Here is a 17,159-nt window from a genome sequence, read left to right as displayed (position 1 = left end):
TACAAATTTGTTATCAGACGTGTGGTCATGTTTTGAGCCTGGGATTGCTGCATGGATGCATGGATGTAGTTCGATAAAATATGTGTATCAGGATGAAAAAAGGAATATACTCTATAGTTTCCGACAAGTTCTATAATACACTGTTTTCACACACACACTTAATACATATATGCGATATAGGCCATGTTCTGTGGGCAAATTACATTTAGGATGTATGCAAGACAAGTAAAAGGTATCCATTTAATTAAATCCATAATTACTGTACACACCAGAAATTAAACAAGAACACTGCCAATTAAACAAGAATTTTAACGTCCATCTACGTTAAACTAGCAAACAACAAATGTACATTTCAAAAAATGTGGTACGGGAGTTTTTACAAAGTGGTGAACAAAAAATAAAACAAAAGCGAACATCCACTGGTCCTTTTCATTTGGTCCAGCTGACCTTGGGAATATCATAATGCTCTGTCAGGGTGTCCAGGTGCCGATTGAAATCCTGCAGACAAACAAAATGATAGAACACATACTGTAAATCTCTGGCATTTCTCTGCTGATGAAGCTGAAAGAACCCCAACCGCATATTAGATTGCACAGGGAGTTTTGCAACGCATGTGCATAAATGTTTCATATTAATAAACTAAAACATTTTGATGTACTTTGGTCATCCCAAAATTTCACTTGAATGAATGTCCTTAGTGTTTCACAAGTTTGAATTGACAAGGTTGGACACGACTTACCTCAACTCTGTGTTTGTGTGTCTTTGATGCTTTGTTCAAAATCCTCTCCATTTGCTGTAGAGAAACAGATAGAAAGAAAGAAAATGAAACGTCAGAGGGAAATCTTAAAAAAGAAACGATAACACTGTCAGTCTATGAACACGAGGATGCTGCTCAAGTGTATTCACACTGATTTGAAATGATGTGGTGGGTAACCATGCAGACACCCTGCAAACACCCAACACCTTTTGGGCAACATCACCTGTCAGCAATCAATCACATGCTAATTTTGACATAATGCCATTGAATTGCTGCAACACCAACTGTGATGTCACTGGTAAGCTGATAACAGATATTTAAAATGAGTTTTTGGGAGATTGGCCCGTTGGTCAACTTACTTGGTAAGTAATGAGAACGGAGACACCAAAATGACCCATGTGTCCATGGTTGATCATCTGCTCTAATGTTCTCCATTCTAGCGCTTTAGCATACAATATGTTGAGTGATAGTGGGTGATTAGCATTATCCAAATTAAGAAGACTGACCTTTTAGTAATAAAAAGTTGTTAGTGGTTTCTATTGCATGGTCTGTAGACCCACCCATACATTAAAAAAATGAAATATCATTACCTCAATATAGCTGATATAACCAACTTTATTTTTGGAACCATTTAAGGTGAGCAACCACATATTAATCTCCTGTAACTGCACACAGTCTCCTATTTCCTACCAACTTCATCTCCTCTGTAACCAGGGGAAGCAGTCCCCAGTATTCAAAACAGCACTGAAGCAAACAATCTATCAGGAACATATGGATGATTTTGGCATCTACGGTCTCATCGCTTAACAGATAAGTTGGCCAGTGGAACAATCTCTGGAAAAACTTGGTGTATTTGTGTTTGTGAAGCCAATTCAGCATAAACAGCATTTATCAAACACCCTGGATAGTTTCCTAGCCAGTGGGTCCCTCATTTTCCCCCAATTCTGTTTGTGCTTTTGATGTAAATAACTGCTTTTTCTGGGCTCTTCTTCTTCACTCTTACCGTAACACTCCATTGTGCCTGTGACTATTCATAGTATTCCCATGATGGCACATGCATTTCCTACCAATATGGCACTTTACAATACACGCAGCTCATTGGCTGTGTTTGTCATTTGATTGTAATCACCTGTTACTTCATTACAATCACCTGTTATTTTCCTACCAAGATGGCCGTGTGTTGATGCGACAGAATACTATGAATAGGTGCAAAAATTATTTTCTCCACTCTTCTCTGTACTTGTTTAGGAACAGGACACATCATTGCTGGATTGTGTTAAGGAATGCACCCCCACATTAGTATGGTGTTGTGGTTGATGGCAGTTTGAATACATGGTAGCTGAGGCCACGATACTGGAGCAGTTTGCTTTACAGCCCTCTCACGGGTGTTATCCACCTGTAATATTATATTTAGCGCTACTACAGACAGTAAAGACATTACCAATGCCTCAAAATGTTGACCAGGCACTATGGCTCTTATATGCTGATAAAAAGCAACTTACCCTCTTCTCTTGCATCTTGTCAAAAGCCATCTGAGCGGGTGTTCTTTTATCAACGTATCCGTTACTGGTCTTCTCCTCCTCATCATTTTGGCTGGTCATGACTTGCTGTTCCAAACGCTTCTTCCTCTCTTTATCCTTGTTTTTCTTTCTGGAACAAGACAATACAACACACACAGTTATTGCTCAGTCGGTGGATTGCCAGGCCACCCATCCCCACACAGAGAGAGATTCACTAAATCGCAACAGTGTAAACAAAATAACAGTTCGCCTTGTTTCTCAGAGCATCGTACCGAGATAATTCCAAGCCATACCTTTCAACATGCGGTCGTATAGAGTTAAGTTAATTTTAAGGCACGTTATCATCCAAAAGTCTACAAACGACACCTTCAATCCGTCGTACACACACACGAGTTACAAGAACGACACATAGGCAAACCTGGCTGAACTTACACTGTGTTGTTCGATTAGCTAACAGGCTAACATTAGCTTAGCTGGATACACGGGCGCTTCTGTCAGTCGCGACTACCTGACGAAATGATTTTTATCGTTTAAAGACGTTATATTGTTATAAAAAAAGACTACCAAAAGCGACGAAACTTACTTTTTCCCGGCTGAAACTGATCCCAAACCTTTCAGTTTCAGGGAACTCTTCTGGACCGTGGCGTACTCCGACATTTTCGAGGTGTTGACTAGTACTTTTCTTCTCCTTTGTTATTTTGGTAACTGTAGATCAGTGCTGCCACCTGTCGGATGGATCGGGCCGAGCAGCCAGGTTTGGACCAGGCTTTCGTGTCGGGCTGTAGTGCGTCTTCCCCGCCAGCGGGGGGCAGTACAGATAATCACGAATTACTTTTACAGAGACAACAACGCAGAGGAAATCGGAAGCAAAAGAACTATGAATGTCAAACCATCGCATGGTAGCCTGTTTTGTTGAGTAACCTAAAATAAAGATGTCAGGCTACAGTTTATTCAGGACAGTCACCTTAACGAAATGCATCGCAGCTAACACTACATCGGCGCTCTGCAGGAACAACACTTTATGCAGAATCCCGGCTTGTGGATACAAGAAAGTTGGTGAGTAAAGGACGTCTCTGCCTAACAGTTACCCTTTCCTTTCAAAATAGAGTAATTCAGCATTCACTCCAATATGTCTCTCTCTGTCCCAATTAAATCTGTTATGGTGATGAAACATCTCTGTAATGTAACAAAGCTTAGCTGATATTGACATGTTTGGGTCATTTCTGTTACTCTACCACCTGAGATTTGTTCCCAGTGTCCCAATAACCTCTTGCATGCACTGAAGTGGAGTGAAATTATTTCTCCTGGTCATGTTATTTTATCATCTTATGATTGAACACTTAACACAACCCCTCACAGCTCTTCTAGACCCCCGAATCACCAAAGTCTGCATTCAGTTATGTCATCATGCCATAATTTGTTATAATTTAACGCAATCTTTGTAGCTTGCTTTGTTCTTTTGTTTTTCAGTCAATCATTCTATTAGACATCATGATATTAATGTTATATACAGTATATGTTCCATTGTCACTATCCCCTTCCTCTCTCCCCAGCGGCCAAAGGGAAAGGTAAAGGCATGGCGAAAGAGGAGCTGAAGGGTCCAGAAGTGTGTCAAGACTCGGAGAGACTTACAGCTTACGCTGTAGGAGTCAACATCTTCAAGCAAGGAGAAGACCCCAAACTGAAGCCTGCTGAGGAATATCCAGAGTGGTAAGGACACAAAACCCTTCTATTTCTATCACTTTTCTCCAGTTTTCTTTTGTCCTCGTCACTTAGGCCTACCTCCATTTCTGTTTCCTGTCTAATTTAATTTCTCCTTTGAAGATATTTGTTGAGAAGACTGTTTTTTTGTTTTTTTTTACATTAAATGTATCATTAACAAGAATTGCATATGTGTCCTTCAATGCCACACAGCTGTGCACTTCTTTGGCCCTTCTAAGGTCTGCTACTGCAAGTGTACATCTGGTCATTTTTTATTTTAAATTCACTCCATAACCCTCCTCCTCACAGGAGCTGACAGAATTTTCTGAAATGGCAAAAAAAATAACTTAAGGAATAGTAAAAGAAACTATCAAAATGCTAATTACAAGTATCTATATCTGAAGACAGCACAAAACCAGGCATTTTAATATTTAGGCCTATAAATAAGTGCCTTTATTCTAATTGCTTAAAAAAAATAGAAAAAAATCAACCTTTTCTGATTAGCTCTTGCTTCCTTTCACAGCACTTCTCTGTCATATATCATTCTATTTCTAGGGACACATATTGTTTTATCGTAACAAATTGAAACTGTGGCTCTGACCCTTTCACTTGTTACTGTCTGCTTTCAATGTTTGTGTTTTTGGAACTTATTCTACTGCTGCACTTCCAATTTTATAAATTTAAAATACAAAGATGGTTTTGGCAAACCCGGCTCTATCATAGAAGAGGTAGAGATACCGATTTCTCCACCGACAGAAGCCTCAATAGACCAGAATGCAATGCAGCCACAAGACATGCTGTGTTTTGTGTAAGTGGCTCTTTTTTTAATCGGCTGGAAAAATTCTCTCTCTCTTGCTGTTACTGTGCTATCAGTTTCCCCCTCTACATGTAATGAATGCAACAAGTTCAGGCACAATCTCAGCGGGTTTCGAAAGGCATTCTGGGAAATGCAAGAAATCACTAAATGAAGTAGAAATAGGCGAGGCAGGTTGAGGGAAAGCGGATACACCAGAAAAGTAAATCACAACACTTCATCACAAAATAACTCTTGGAATGCATTGAACATCACAGATGGATGATATCTAAGAGTAAAAGAGTATCTGAGGGTGGATTTTAACTTTTTAAGCGAGGAGAGAGCATTTCTTCTTCACTTTCCCCACCCAGATTTTTCTCAGCCAGTCCAGGAATTCAAACCGGCAACCTTCCGGTCTCACACCCTGCTCCTCTAACCTCTGATCCCTCTGTGGGTTTTTTCCCTCACCCAGGCTGTTCCAGCTGAAGTTGGGACCGGTTCAGAAGCTGCACGAGCTGGAGTCGGACACCTGGGAATACTGCAAGCGTCTGAGGAAGGAAAACATTTGGCGTTTCAACAAATTACATAAAGGGAAGAAGCTGTAGGCCTAATTGGACTGATGTGGTCAGCTGTGTGCTTTAGACTCTGGACTAAATTGCTAAGACTCAAGACTCAAAACTCCTGATGTTAGACCAACTACTTCACAACTTGTCATTCATCCAGTGGGTTTATTCTGGAAAATCAAACATATCCAGTGGTACCTCTGCATCGGACATCTGGTAACAGTAGATGAAAGCTGAAAGAAAGCTGGTTTCTGTTACTGATCAGCCTTTGCCTTTTTGAGTATGAGACTTCAAGAATCTCTTTTCTAGTTATGTGTATAGAAAAGATTACTAGAATAATTTGATTTGGTGTTCATCTGTTATTCCTTATTTGTGAAGAAAAATGACATGCCGTTTTGATGCTTCCAAAAAATTCACAATACATGTTTTGTTTGCTTATTATAAATAAATGTGAATAAATATCCTCCAAACTCCGATTCTGACATTTCTTCAATTAAGGTCTCTCTTACAGAATGTCTTATATAACGAATGCATGTAAGTTATCAGACGTTTTGGAGTTGAGCGGTGAAAGTGAATTTCAGCTTTACAACATGGTAGGAAGGGCAGCACTTCATGCAAATGATCAACCCTACCGGGGATGGCAGAAATGAGGAACCGAAATGAGAAGCAAATCATCCGGAGAAAAAAAAAAAAAGAAAGATTGGCAGACTGGTGGAGTATGAAATCATAACTATCAAACCTAGAAGTTTATGTGAGTTGTCGCTCGTTTTTCCTCTACAACTGGAATATAATCATCGCTGTGTATATTATCGCGACCCACTTCAAAGCAGGTAAGTCCGCTTTATGTAGTTATTACAGAAATATAGCAAATCCAGTGCGTCTTTTATCAGAGAGGTTAGTCAGATGGCGGAAGCGGCAAATCGCAGCGCAGTTAAATTACAGCGACAGCCTGATGTTTGCTTTGATTACAGCGCATTACTTAATTTTGGCTTCACTATTGCAGAATATATTTCCTCAATGAAGTTACTGCTTTTAAAGCGACAGGCGACTTTTCCCTGCACCGTGCATTTTCATAAGATAAACTTCAACCCAGAGCCCAGGCTCTCACTGTCATTTGCCGCGGCAGTTTTCTCACGTACCAGTCGCGGTTGTGAACAAGTGCAAGTTTCAACAATGTGTATACTGTTGTATGTCATCGCTGTCACTCACAGGCGTGACTGGCACCCTGGGGACCCGGGGTCATCATGAACCCACTCTGCAGATGTGATGAGTGTTGTGGGTTATACGCCGGTGTCACGAGCAGTTTTAACGCACCCGCAACTTAATGTTTCCTCGCATTTTGTTCATGCAGCGGATTTTCAGGGTTGTTGGTGATCACACAAACCGGTAGTGACAGAGGAGATGGGAGACTGGAACCTGAGCGTTGGGACGCTGAGTGAAGCAGCTCTGGTCAGACTGGCAGAGATGCTGGACAACACCTGTGGATGGAGACAGCTGGCCAGTGTAGTGAACGAGCAGCCTCGATTCCGCTGCAGGTGAGAAACTGCAGTGAAAAATCAACGGGTAGCAACTATGGAGATTGTTCAAACAACTTTCATCCCTTTTTACATAGGCATACAAACTCCCTCGAGCTTCTACTCCCTGTATTCTAATGGATTTTCAGATGTATGAAATGTATGAGAAACAGTATTTCTTACAGTAATCCTAGGATGTGGAAATTCCTAATATTTCTGGTGGTTTTGGTACTTGGGGGTGTGAAGTAAGGCTGGGTATTGGCAAGGACCTCATGATACATACGTATCACGATACATGGGTCACGATATGATTGTATCACGATACATTGTGATACCATACATAATTTAATGAAAATTTAAAAATAGAGCTGAAAATACAACTTGCTGTGTACCACCTGGGTAGTCTAATATGTACATCACATTATATTGATAACTCAGTGGACAAATTGAGTCAAAACGATTTAATTGAAAAGGATTTTAAATCTGTTTAAAACATAAATATACTTTTTTAATGTATCGATATGAGGGGCTGGAAAATCGATACAGTATCATGGAAAAAAATATTGCAGTACTCAGCTGTATCGATTTTTTTGCACAGCCCTAGTGTGAAGTAATAACAGTAATCTGAATCATGTTAGTATGCCATTTCCCCAGAGTCACCAACTATATATAAAAAAAACTAAAAAAAACACGCCCCCTTGTACAAGCTATTCAGATTGAATCCCTGTCCTGCAGTGAGAGTGAGCTGACCAGCTGCTCGCTCCAGGTGCTGAGCCCCACAGGCAGCCCAGCCCGCTCCCTCCTGGCCCGGCTGGCCGACCGCTCCTGCTCCCTGGCCTTCCTGCTCCACTGCCTGAAGAGGATGGACCACCAGGATGCTGTGCAGTACCTCACCGCCACAGGTATATAGGCAGCTGAGGTGCTATACATATTCAGTAAGGTGTTCACTTGGCTAAGGTCCTGTACTTGGCCTGGGACCTTTGTCACACATCTACCCACTCCCTCTTCCCCTCTTTTAGCAAGAATGCCAAAAAAAGAAGTGTATTTCAGAAGTGAAAATCTTTCCTCCATTTTGTATAAATACCCATACTTAGCTGGGGTGGCATTAGTTCCTTGTTTGGAAACAATGGGAACAAACATTTCCAGCTAAACTATCTTACAGTCAAAGTCGAGAAAAGATTGTTAGTCACTAGCAGTTTTCTAAGGAATTGAAAGTTCGTTCCTGGGAAAGACCTTGCTGGCTTTCCTGCAATGATATCTAATTGCTAAATAGAAACACCTGTGCTGTGAATAAACATTTCATGTCTGTACACGTATGAATGTGAATGAATGTTTTTATTGTGCGTGTGTGTGTGTGTGTGTATTTGGCAGTGACGGAGCAGATCCGGATCACAGTGCAGCCCCAGTCCCTGCAGGCCTCAGAGGGCAGCAGGGTGGTGTTGACCTGCAGAGCCTCCGGTCGCGCCGGACTCAGCTACCAGTGGTTCAGAGGCAAAGAGGAGGTCAGTCCACCACACACTATCATATCATCTCTCATAAAATATATAATAGTTCTAAGATTTCAGGTCAACTACTGGGTTATAATTATTATGTAATTGTGATAACTGTAATTGGAATACTGGACAGGATTGGGCAATTAGTTGATTAGTTAATTATTTCATATGCACAAAGGCTGAAAGGATAATCTTTGGTAATTTTTGTTTCATTTTTGTGAAATTCAAACAATTGTCTATGCTCAGGCAGAGGTGGGAGGTTTTGGGGATCTGGATGACCGGCTGACAGAAGCTTTATCTGAGGAGTGAACAGCGGCTTTCATTCTCTGCTGGTTTCTCTCTTTGATGATGGCCCGGAGTTTCCTGACCCAGCTTGGCTCTGGTTCGGCCCGTCACTCTCTCCTCAGCGGGCTGGCAGGTGTTTGAGCTCGGTGTCGTTTGGCAGCAGGAAACACGGGTTGCATTGTTCCTCTCAGTCTGTCCAGTAGCCAGGTGTGGAGTCCGGTCTGTTGCTCGGATGTTTGTGGATGCAGTGAGGAGCCTGATGTCTGGACTCTGCTCAGGTTCATCCTTATGGCTGCAGGCTTCATGGGATCCTTATTCAGGATGGACCTCCAGATAAAGGATTTATCCTCATGGTCCATGTTGTCCATCATTTTGAAGGAGGGCAGCTTGGTACTCAGACTCTCCTCAGTCTCACCTGGATGTCATTTGGATTGTTGGGATTCTGGACTGGGATGCAAGTCCAGACAAGCGATTTGTCCTCTTGATGACTCTTATCAAATACCCGTTGGGGAAAACACACTGTAGCTTTGCCTAAATCCCTCAAAATTTCATGAACAACATATATTTCTATTAACATTTTTATGGTAGCAAGGCTCATTGAATTCCCTTAATACATGTTTTATAACTGCAATACTTCCTCAGCTTGGCGTTTTCTCTTACCAATAACTTATTTTGTAAAGACTATTATTTCTTCACTTAAAGCTATCCCATACTTAAACCAGCACTATATCAGCATTTTAAAAGCTGTTTTTGAGAATTTACCTAAGGGTTTTGAAATGTAAATCTCTGTGAAAAGGAAGGAAACATGGACAGGAATACTTTTTTCAGCTCTTTATTTTCTTGGCCATCAACCAAAGTCATTTATACTGTACACAGAAATTCATATGATGGTCATAATGGATGTAATGTACAGTATATGATTTGTTTTTATTGTTTGTTGTAGATTTTGGGTGGGACTGGGAGCGCACCAGAACTGGTTCTCTGTCCTTTGGCCCCCGTCCACCAGGGCCACTACATCTGTAGAGTCAACCATGGAGAAAACTGCATCTTCTCTGACTGGGTTAAAGTTCACATCATCCACTCTGCAGGCTCTAGTCCAGGTACTCTCCTCTCCTCTCCTCTCCTCTCCTCCCCTCTCCTCTCCTCTCCTCTCCTCTCCTCTCCTCTTCTCTCCTCTCCTCTCCTCTCCTCTCCTCTCCTCTCCTCTCCTCTCCTCCCCTCTCCTCTCCTCTCCTCTCCTCTCCTCTCCTCTCCTCTCCTCTCCTCTCCTCCCCTCTCCTCTCCTCTCCTCCCCTCTCCTCTCCTCTCCTCTCTCTTACCCTCTTCTACTTTATCTCCCCCCCTGTCATGTGATGTCTTGGTGAACCTTGTCATCTCAGGCTGCAGCAGCAGTCTGTTTCCAGGGGCAGTGAGCGGTCTGCTTGTCGTCCGTCAGCCTCAGTCCCAAACGGTCTCTGAGGGAGACACTCTGTTTCTGGAGTGCCATGCTGAGGCCAACCCTCCTGCCCAGTACCAATGGCTCCACAACATGAAGCCCATGCCACAGCACAAGACGCGTTCACTCAGGGTCAGTGCATCCACGGAGTCTGCTGTCAACTAAATGCTTACCTACAGTGTATAATAATAATAATAATAATAATAATCATTTACACAGTTACAAAGCGCTTTACAATGGATAAAAAACTATAAAACAAGGAATAGCAATAGCAAAAGAAACTTTTGGGCATACTTTGGGCACTAATGCAAATGATTTTTCTTGAGGAAGAGAGGTTAAATATGTCATGCATTTACATTTTAGGCAGCTAGCTGCCTCGTTTATTCAGAGCAACTTACAGGAATCTGAGCAGGCAGGGGTTCACTGTCTCTTTCAAAGCCACTAAACAGACACATTAGTTAATGCAGGGGATGGACTAGTGATCTCTCAGTTTCGGGATGGCCTCTAATCATTAGGCCACTCTGCTATCCTAGCTCATAGAGGCTGATAAATGCATCTACAGCTCTGACTTTTTCTATTTATCAAAACATCCTATGGAAATACCGACTATTTGCTCACAGGTGTCTATTAGATATGTAAATCAAGATACAGCTGACAACTAACATTTGCATTTGGCCTCTATATCAATGTGCTGATATTCTGTATTCTTTACCATGTGTCCTGTAGATCCCTTGTGTGACCACAGAACACAGAGGGCAGTACAGCTGCAGGGTGTACAACTTGTACCATGAGATATGGAGTGACACAGTCCAGGTCACCATTGGTGAGACCAAGCACCGTTATTTCTATTTTTCTCTTTCTATTTTTTAAGTATTCAGAATGTAAATCTGTAAATGGAAGAAATCAAAGAGGCCTTAATTGATAAGGCAAGTAGAAAAAGTGAGAAAAATGCTCAAGTACACATTACATAAGAGGTATTTGTAAACGCAGATAGACCACGGATAGGTGTGACTCTTTATAGGATCACTGTTACACAATTTGATCCACTATACTTGTTACAGTTGATCATCAGAGCAGGTTTATGATCCTGTTTCATGAATAAATTCCTGCTTTGTGTGTTTTTTTTGCAGGCCCCAGTTCCATCAGTGATGCCTCCTGGGTAGAAGTTGATCATGGTCAAGGTATACTCCATACTCTAGTTCCTCCATCATCTTCCTCATTCCATCGCCCCACACCTTGATTCCTGTTTTTGTATGTATATCAGTGTAACGATAAAAATTAATGTACTTTGTGTTTGTTACAGCGGCTCATCCTAGTCCTGCCAGGCATAAAACCAGTTTCTATGGTGAGTTTTACTTATTGCACCAAGTCACAATATATATCTAAAGATCAAAAGATAAAAAGTAAATAAATAGATATATAAATAAGATTCAAAATGGCGATGCTTAAATGATCTCCCCCACCACAGCCACAGACAAAGTTGCTCTCCTGATCGGCAACATGAATTACCTCTACCACACTCCGCTCTGTGCGCCCATGGCCGACGTCCACGAGTTGACCAACCTCCTGAGGCAGCTGGACTTCAAGGTGGTTTCCCTGCTCGACCTCAACTGGCAGGAGATGCACAGCGCCGTCACCGAGTTCCTGTTGCTGCTGGACAAGGGAGTCTACGGTTGGTCTCTTGTCCACTTGGAGAATATGTAATGTTCAAAGCTCATTCCTAGTCTGTGATCTAGCAGCTTAAGACTCATCTGTTCTGACTGGCCTTTTTTAAACCTCTGTTTCTGTAATTCTGTGTGTTTTTATGTCTTAATGTTTTCATGTCTTATTGTTTTTTTTACTGTTGTCTGGTATTATTGTTGTCTTTTTTTTGTTTTTTACAATTTTCTGGTCTTATTTTAACTATTTAACTCTCTTTATTTTACTTTATGACTTTGCTCTGTGAAAGGTGCTATATAAATAAACTTTACTTACTCTATTTTTAATGACCGTTTGACAGTCTGTAGACTGGTCTAACTACTGATTGATGGAACAAAGTGTAGAAAATATCACTTCTGATAAGATGATAAGTTCAGGCTAAATTTACAATAAATCTGAATCCATCTGTTAATTTACTGTCTCTGTCCTTCCCCTTCTCTGTGCTTCCTCCTGCAGGCTTGCTGTACTTTGCTGGTCACGGTTATGAGAACTACGGCAACAGTTTCATGGTTCCCATCGATGCGCCGGCCTCCTATACGTCAGATCACTGCCTGTGTGTGCAGAACGTTCTCCACAGGATGCAGGAGAGAGAGACTGGACTCAACATCTTCCTGCTGGACATGTGTCGCAAAAGGTGTGAATGTTTTTTAACTGTGAATGATGTTTTATGTTGAGGTTGATGTGCACTATGTTTTCTGTACTGGCCTTTACAAACTGAATTCCCATAAGGATAATGAACAGTATTATTGGTATCTTATCATGCCATATCATATTGTGTTGTAGCATATCATAATGTATCTTGTATCGCACAGCTTGAGTGGCAAAACATTAATTGTTCATCCATGAACGTCACAGGTGAACCTTGTTTATCCAGATGTCAGACTTCCAAACTGACCAGTCTAAACAGACATAATGAACAAAAGAGTTTATAGGTGAAAACACGTTCTGTTTGATCATACATCAAACCCAAACCGCTGCACAGAGAATTTGAGAATGTGTTCACATATTTTCATTAAGATTTTGTCTGCTATTTCCAAACATTTAACTGTTCTGAGCATCATCCCATTCTCCTGTATAACCTCCATTTCCTAAGGAGTTTGGTTAAACAGGGTTCTACTGTATTCTGTTTTGTAACTTTATACATTATGTTTATGCCCTTATTACCAGCTGAACTTAATTTAGCCCAGGGATGAAATCAACTTTCAACTTGTGTACTTAGTATGATGAAAATGGGAAAATTGAAGACTTTTATTAGCTTATATTTAACTGTACACTGCACACATACATGTGATTAAAACTGTTCTCTTTATTAGAAACCTAAATGATGATGTCATTCTACAACCGGGACCATTGAAGGTGACAGCAAACATCGTGTTTGGATATGCCACGTAAGTTACTCATCTACTGAAACATTACTTTTCTGACTATAATGCAGCGAATTATGGTGTCTGCCCTATAGTGGATACCTGTGTGAGTTAGTCTCCCTGTTTGAGGTCAGAATGTGTCTCTCACGTCTCACTGGTTATGTTTAGATGTGTGGATGCAGAAGCGTATGAAGTGAAGAGAGACGGCCTGTCCAATGGCATCTTCATAAGCTTCCTCAAACAGCGAGTCTGTGAAGATGAGAAGATCACGGTCATGCTGGACAGAGTGGCTGAAGGTATGTGAAGCACAACTGTACAGTATGAAGGAAATTCTAAACAAGCAAACAAACAAACAAAAAAACAGTTGTACAGTATGAAAGCTCCAATTAGGACTACACCAGACTATCTACTATCTGGGAAAGCAGTTGGCTGTTAATGCTCAGAAATGGGCAAAAATACATGAAAATGTATCTAGTTACAAATTACAAATGCATGCCCATTAAATGTATCAAAATAAATTACAAATTACTGGTGTCAATAAATCTCAAATCTATGTAACTTGTATTTCCAAAATACAGAAACAGAAATTCTGGTATTCTGGAAATAGTTACATTTTCTTCAGCTACAAGTGTTTGCCTGTTAAATGGTGGCAACTTAAACCTTAAGGAAATCTAACTATTATAGTCCCCACTTCATTTAGTCTGATATCTTATAGAAAAGTAATTTGATTATTTTAAAATACAAAAGTACTACTACCAAGTATCTTGATACAAATGACCCCTTTTTTCACTCTGGTCAAACACAAATACACAAAAGTAATTCAATGCGTATTTCAAATACATTTAATTTAGATACTGCCCATTGTTTATGCTTTATGTCTAATGATACAAGGCACATTTGAATGCGTACATTAATAGTTGTTTGCTCTCCTCAGACATGGGTCGCTGTGCGATCACACGGGGCAGACAGGCTCTGGAGCTGCGCAGTAATCTGTCTGAGCGACGCGCGCTCACTGACAAGATACACAACTCCGACTGTCCTGCAGCCTCCTCAGCCCGCAACCTGCAGTGGACCATTGCTCACGGTACTCTCTTTAGACAAAGATTAATATCAACTGTTCAGTTATAGATACACTTTAGACAAAGATTAATATCAACTGTTCAGATATAGCTACAGTTTAGACAAAGATTCATATCAGCTGTTCAGATATAGATACAGTTATTCTACCAGTCAAAAGTTTGGACACACACATTTTTCTTTATTTTTACTATTTTTCACATTTTAGAATAATAGTAAAGACATCAAAACTATGAAATGAAACACATTGAATTATACAGTGACCACAAAATTGTTAAACAAATCAAAACTATCTTATATTTTAGATTCTTTAAAGTAGCCCCCCTTTGCCTTGATGGAAAGGCAAAGGCTTTGGAAAGAAATTCATACAGAGGCATCAACTTCACTATTTATATTTGTCTAAAAAACTAATTTCAAGCATTTAAGCGTAAGCCTTTAGATCAAAATGGCTTTAAGAGAATGAAAAACATAGTACATTCAATCAGGTGTGTCCAAACCTTTGACTGGTAGTGTAGGTTTTACAGTATACGCAGCTGTTTACTACAGAATGATTTGTAATTAAGCTTTGTCTTTGAGTAAATTATTCCTTTGGATAGAGTTGAATGAACTGACCTTGTGTGATTCAAACGCCTGTCTTCGTAGTCCTACCTAAGAGCCGTAACATGCAGTTCGACTGTGGAGTGAAGGTGCAGCTGGGCTTCGCTGCAGAGTTTTCCAACATCATGATCATCTACACCCGGATCCTGGAGAAGCCCAAGGAGGTTGTTTCCTGCTCCGCTCAGCTAACGGACTTCTCCGAGGTTTGTTGTCTTTCAAACCTCATCTCTGTTGATATCACATCGATTAGCGCTTTCAAAGACATGAGACAAAGGCACAATTAGTTCTGGTTCAATGACTCATCGTGTTTGTGATCTTGGGAAGGAAAAGAAAAGAAATATTCCTTTTTTGTCAATCAATCAATCAAACTTTATTTATATAGCACCTTTCATACAGGTTAGTGCAGTACAAAGTGCTTCACAGATGACTGACAAGTGGACAATTAGACAGAACACATGTAGACCGTAAAAACAATTTGAGACCAATGCAAAAATAAAAAATGATGACAATGCAATACAATAAAAATAGATTTAAAAGCAAAAATATATAATAATAATATTAATAAAATAACAGATTAAATAAAATAGAATAAAATTTGACAACATAAAAACAATAAAATAAGTGAATAAAATAAAGTAAATAAAGTCTATAAACCATTCTTAATCAAAAGCCAGGCTGAAGAGGTAGGTTTTAAGTTTACGTTTAAAGATTTCAACCCTTCCAGCTGCTCTCAGATCCAGATTTTTGTGTACTTTCATCCTTCTTTTTTTCACAATACACCGTATTTTGAGTAGTCCATCATTTGTTGTGTTGTTAATGCCCTGAATGCCTGAGCCTCATGAAAAACCAAAGACCTTTGCACTGTGTGTTACTATGGCAGGATCTGGACATTGATCTGAAGAAGAGTAATCAGGAGACTCTGGTTGAAGCGGGGAGTTTACTGTTGATCAAGGAAAATCTCCCGTCCCCAGAAGTCCCCAGCCTGTACACACGACTCCGCGGCCTGCAGAGACTCAAGGTCAGGCTCCTGTCATTCATTACAGCGTCTGCATGGACAGTTTAACCCTTTGTATCACAGTTGTTTTAGTTAATGTTAGTTTACAATTCCTGATCAAACCAGTTAAGTAACCTTTTGACTATTTTACTAGTTTGTTTTGAAAAAGATTTAATGAGGACTACCTGCTAAAATCAGAAGAGAATTTGGGTATTGTAAGTTGATTTGATTCTTATTATTATGTTCCATGGTTTCTTTAGGAAAGAGGTCAGAACGTTTTGCACCTTTTTATCTTCTTCTCTTGGCTATAAAAACACGTTTTGCTCTCTACTGCCTTTACAGAAGGAGCTCGCATTCACCGTGTGTCTTCACTACCGCTATTCCAGCATGGATGAGGACGTCCAGGAAAGGCAGATAGTAACAGTTGGCAAACCGCTGGTGTCCAAACTCAACCTGCATGAACCGCGAATGCCTCGCTCCTCCTCTGCCTCCTCCTTCGACCTCCACTCCGTCAGCCTCCTGGAGTCCTCTTCCTTTGCAGAGGCCTTTGGGCCAGACTTACCCGCTTCTGAAACATCCTCTATTGGTTCAGCCTCAACTACCTGGTCGTATTATTCACAAACTGCCAAAGAATCTGCCACCGCTGGCTCTCCACAGTCATCCAGGAGAACCAATGTACCAGAGGAGACTGACAGTCCTGAATTTGACTGTGACGCTCCTCAGCCTCTCGCCACCAGCACAAGCTTGCCCCACAGCCAAGTAAAGGACACAGACTACAAGTTTAGTAACATGTACAATTTCCATTCTTGTTAAGGGGGACTCACACTATGACTTAGTCGTTACACACTTTGGCGCTAAATCAGCAAAAGAACAAAAAAGTCAAAAGGAAGAAAAAATAAAAATGCTTGTGAATTTGCCAGTTATTATCATTATAATTGACTCAGCATGTTAGATTGCTGTTTTTGGTCCATTTCGCTGTTGTTCTCTTATTATCTATGCATTAACTTTTTTGTGTAGCTCACTTATAAACATTTTCTATAAGAAATGAATGAAATAGGGCCCATTTTTAATGCATTACAAAAATAATTAATCACTTTGCAGCTGAGTTTGATAGGTGCTTTGTTTGTCAAAAGGAAGAAAGAGAACATGTGTGTATGCATTATTTAGGTGAATTTATGAAAAGTTTGTAGACCTATAACTTTTTTTAACCGCTGTTTTGATGCATGTATGTGTATTGTACACACACCTCAAAAAGACACCACTGATCATTGGTCACCAATGCTTCTTCGATTCCTGTCATTTTATTTCTGTGTTTTTTTAACTATGATTGTGCCACATATATATGTTTCCAGGTGCTGTTAGTTTTGG

General features: G+C 40.4%; 3 protein-coding genes across 3 annotated transcripts; 2 read left to right on the top strand and 1 right to left on the bottom strand.

Moving 5' to 3' along the window:
* Nucleotides 1-226: 226 nt before the first annotated feature.
* Nucleotides 227-2,962, bottom strand: fam32a (family with sequence similarity 32 member A). Its single transcript, XM_071533536.1, has 4 exons — nt 2,861-2,962; nt 2,260-2,407; nt 740-793; nt 227-498 (listed from the first exon to the last, which is right to left on the bottom strand). Exons 1-4 carry the CDS (start codon nt 2,932-2,934, stop codon nt 430-432), a joined length of 345 nt encoding a protein of 114 aa, XP_071389637.1. The 5' UTR covers nt 2,935-2,962; the 3' UTR covers nt 227-429.
* Nucleotides 2,963-3,126: 164 nt separating this feature from the next.
* On the top strand, nt 3,127-5,797 carry mrpl54 (mitochondrial ribosomal protein L54). Its single transcript, XM_071533542.1, has 3 exons — nt 3,127-3,333; nt 3,831-3,987; nt 5,244-5,797. Exons 1-3 carry the CDS (start codon nt 3,210-3,212, stop codon nt 5,374-5,376), a joined length of 414 nt encoding a protein of 137 aa, XP_071389643.1. The 5' UTR covers nt 3,127-3,209; the 3' UTR covers nt 5,377-5,797.
* A 224-nt stretch (nt 5,798-6,021) lies between these two features.
* Nucleotides 6,022-16,997, top strand: malt2 (MALT paracaspase 2). The gene is made up of 17 exons (XM_071533511.1): nt 6,022-6,164; nt 6,686-6,869; nt 7,584-7,750; nt 8,220-8,350; nt 9,570-9,726; nt 10,006-10,193; nt 10,788-10,884; nt 11,192-11,242; nt 11,365-11,406; nt 11,530-11,733; nt 12,216-12,393; nt 13,073-13,147; nt 13,292-13,419; nt 14,058-14,207; nt 14,843-15,000; nt 15,678-15,815; nt 16,134-16,997. The coding sequence occupies exons 2-17, from the start codon at nt 6,736-6,738 to the stop codon at nt 16,602-16,604; spliced, it is 2,469 nt and encodes an 822-aa protein (XP_071389612.1). The 5' UTR covers nt 6,022-6,164; nt 6,686-6,735; the 3' UTR covers nt 16,605-16,997.
* Nucleotides 16,998-17,159: the final 162 nt, after the last annotated feature.

Source organism: Centroberyx affinis, unplaced genomic scaffold, assembly GCF_046629955.1.
Source record: "Centroberyx affinis isolate AG114_WGS23_722 - 3 ecotype Tasmania unplaced genomic scaffold, CSIRO-AGI_Caff_v1 ptg002373l_1, whole genome shotgun sequence".
Classification (NCBI taxonomy): Eukaryota; Metazoa; Chordata; class Actinopteri; order Beryciformes; family Berycidae; genus Centroberyx; species Centroberyx affinis.
Note: the sequence above shows the minus strand (reverse complement) of the source record. Positions and strands in the feature narration are given on the sequence as shown.

Bases quoted from the DNA above. Each gene is read 5' to 3' on its own strand.
- mrpl54 (XM_071533542.1), top strand. From the start codon at position 3,210: ATGTCAGGCTACAGTTTATTCAGGACAGTCACCTTAACGAAATGCATC. The intron at 3,334-3,830 runs GTGAGTAAAGGA...CTCTCTCCCCAG, and splicing joins TTGTGGATACAAGAAAGTTG to CGGCCAAAGGGAAAGGTAAA. The intron at 3,988-5,243 runs GTAAGGACACAA...TCCCTCACCCAG, and splicing joins GCTGAGGAATATCCAGAGTG to GCTGTTCCAGCTGAAGTTGG.
- fam32a (XM_071533536.1), bottom strand. From the start codon at position 2,934: ATGTCGGAGTACGCCACGGTCCAGAAGAGTTCCCTGAAACTGAAAGGT. The intron at 2,408-2,860 runs GTAAGTTTCGTC...GTCTTGTTCCAG, and splicing joins TCAGTTTCAGCCGGGAAAAA to AAAGAAAAACAAGGATAAAG. The intron at 794-2,259 runs GTAAGTTGCTTT...GTTTCTCTACAG, and splicing joins ACAAGATGCAAGAGAAGAGG to CAAATGGAGAGGATTTTGAA.
- malt2 (XM_071533511.1), top strand. From the start codon at position 6,736: ATGGGAGACTGGAACCTGAGCGTTGGGACGCTGAGTGAAGCAGCTCTG. The intron at 9,727-10,005 runs GTACTCTCCTCT...TTGTCATCTCAG, and splicing joins CTCTGCAGGCTCTAGTCCAG to GCTGCAGCAGCAGTCTGTTT. The intron at 13,148-13,291 runs GTAAGTTACTCA...GGTTATGTTTAG, and splicing joins ATCGTGTTTGGATATGCCAC to ATGTGTGGATGCAGAAGCGT.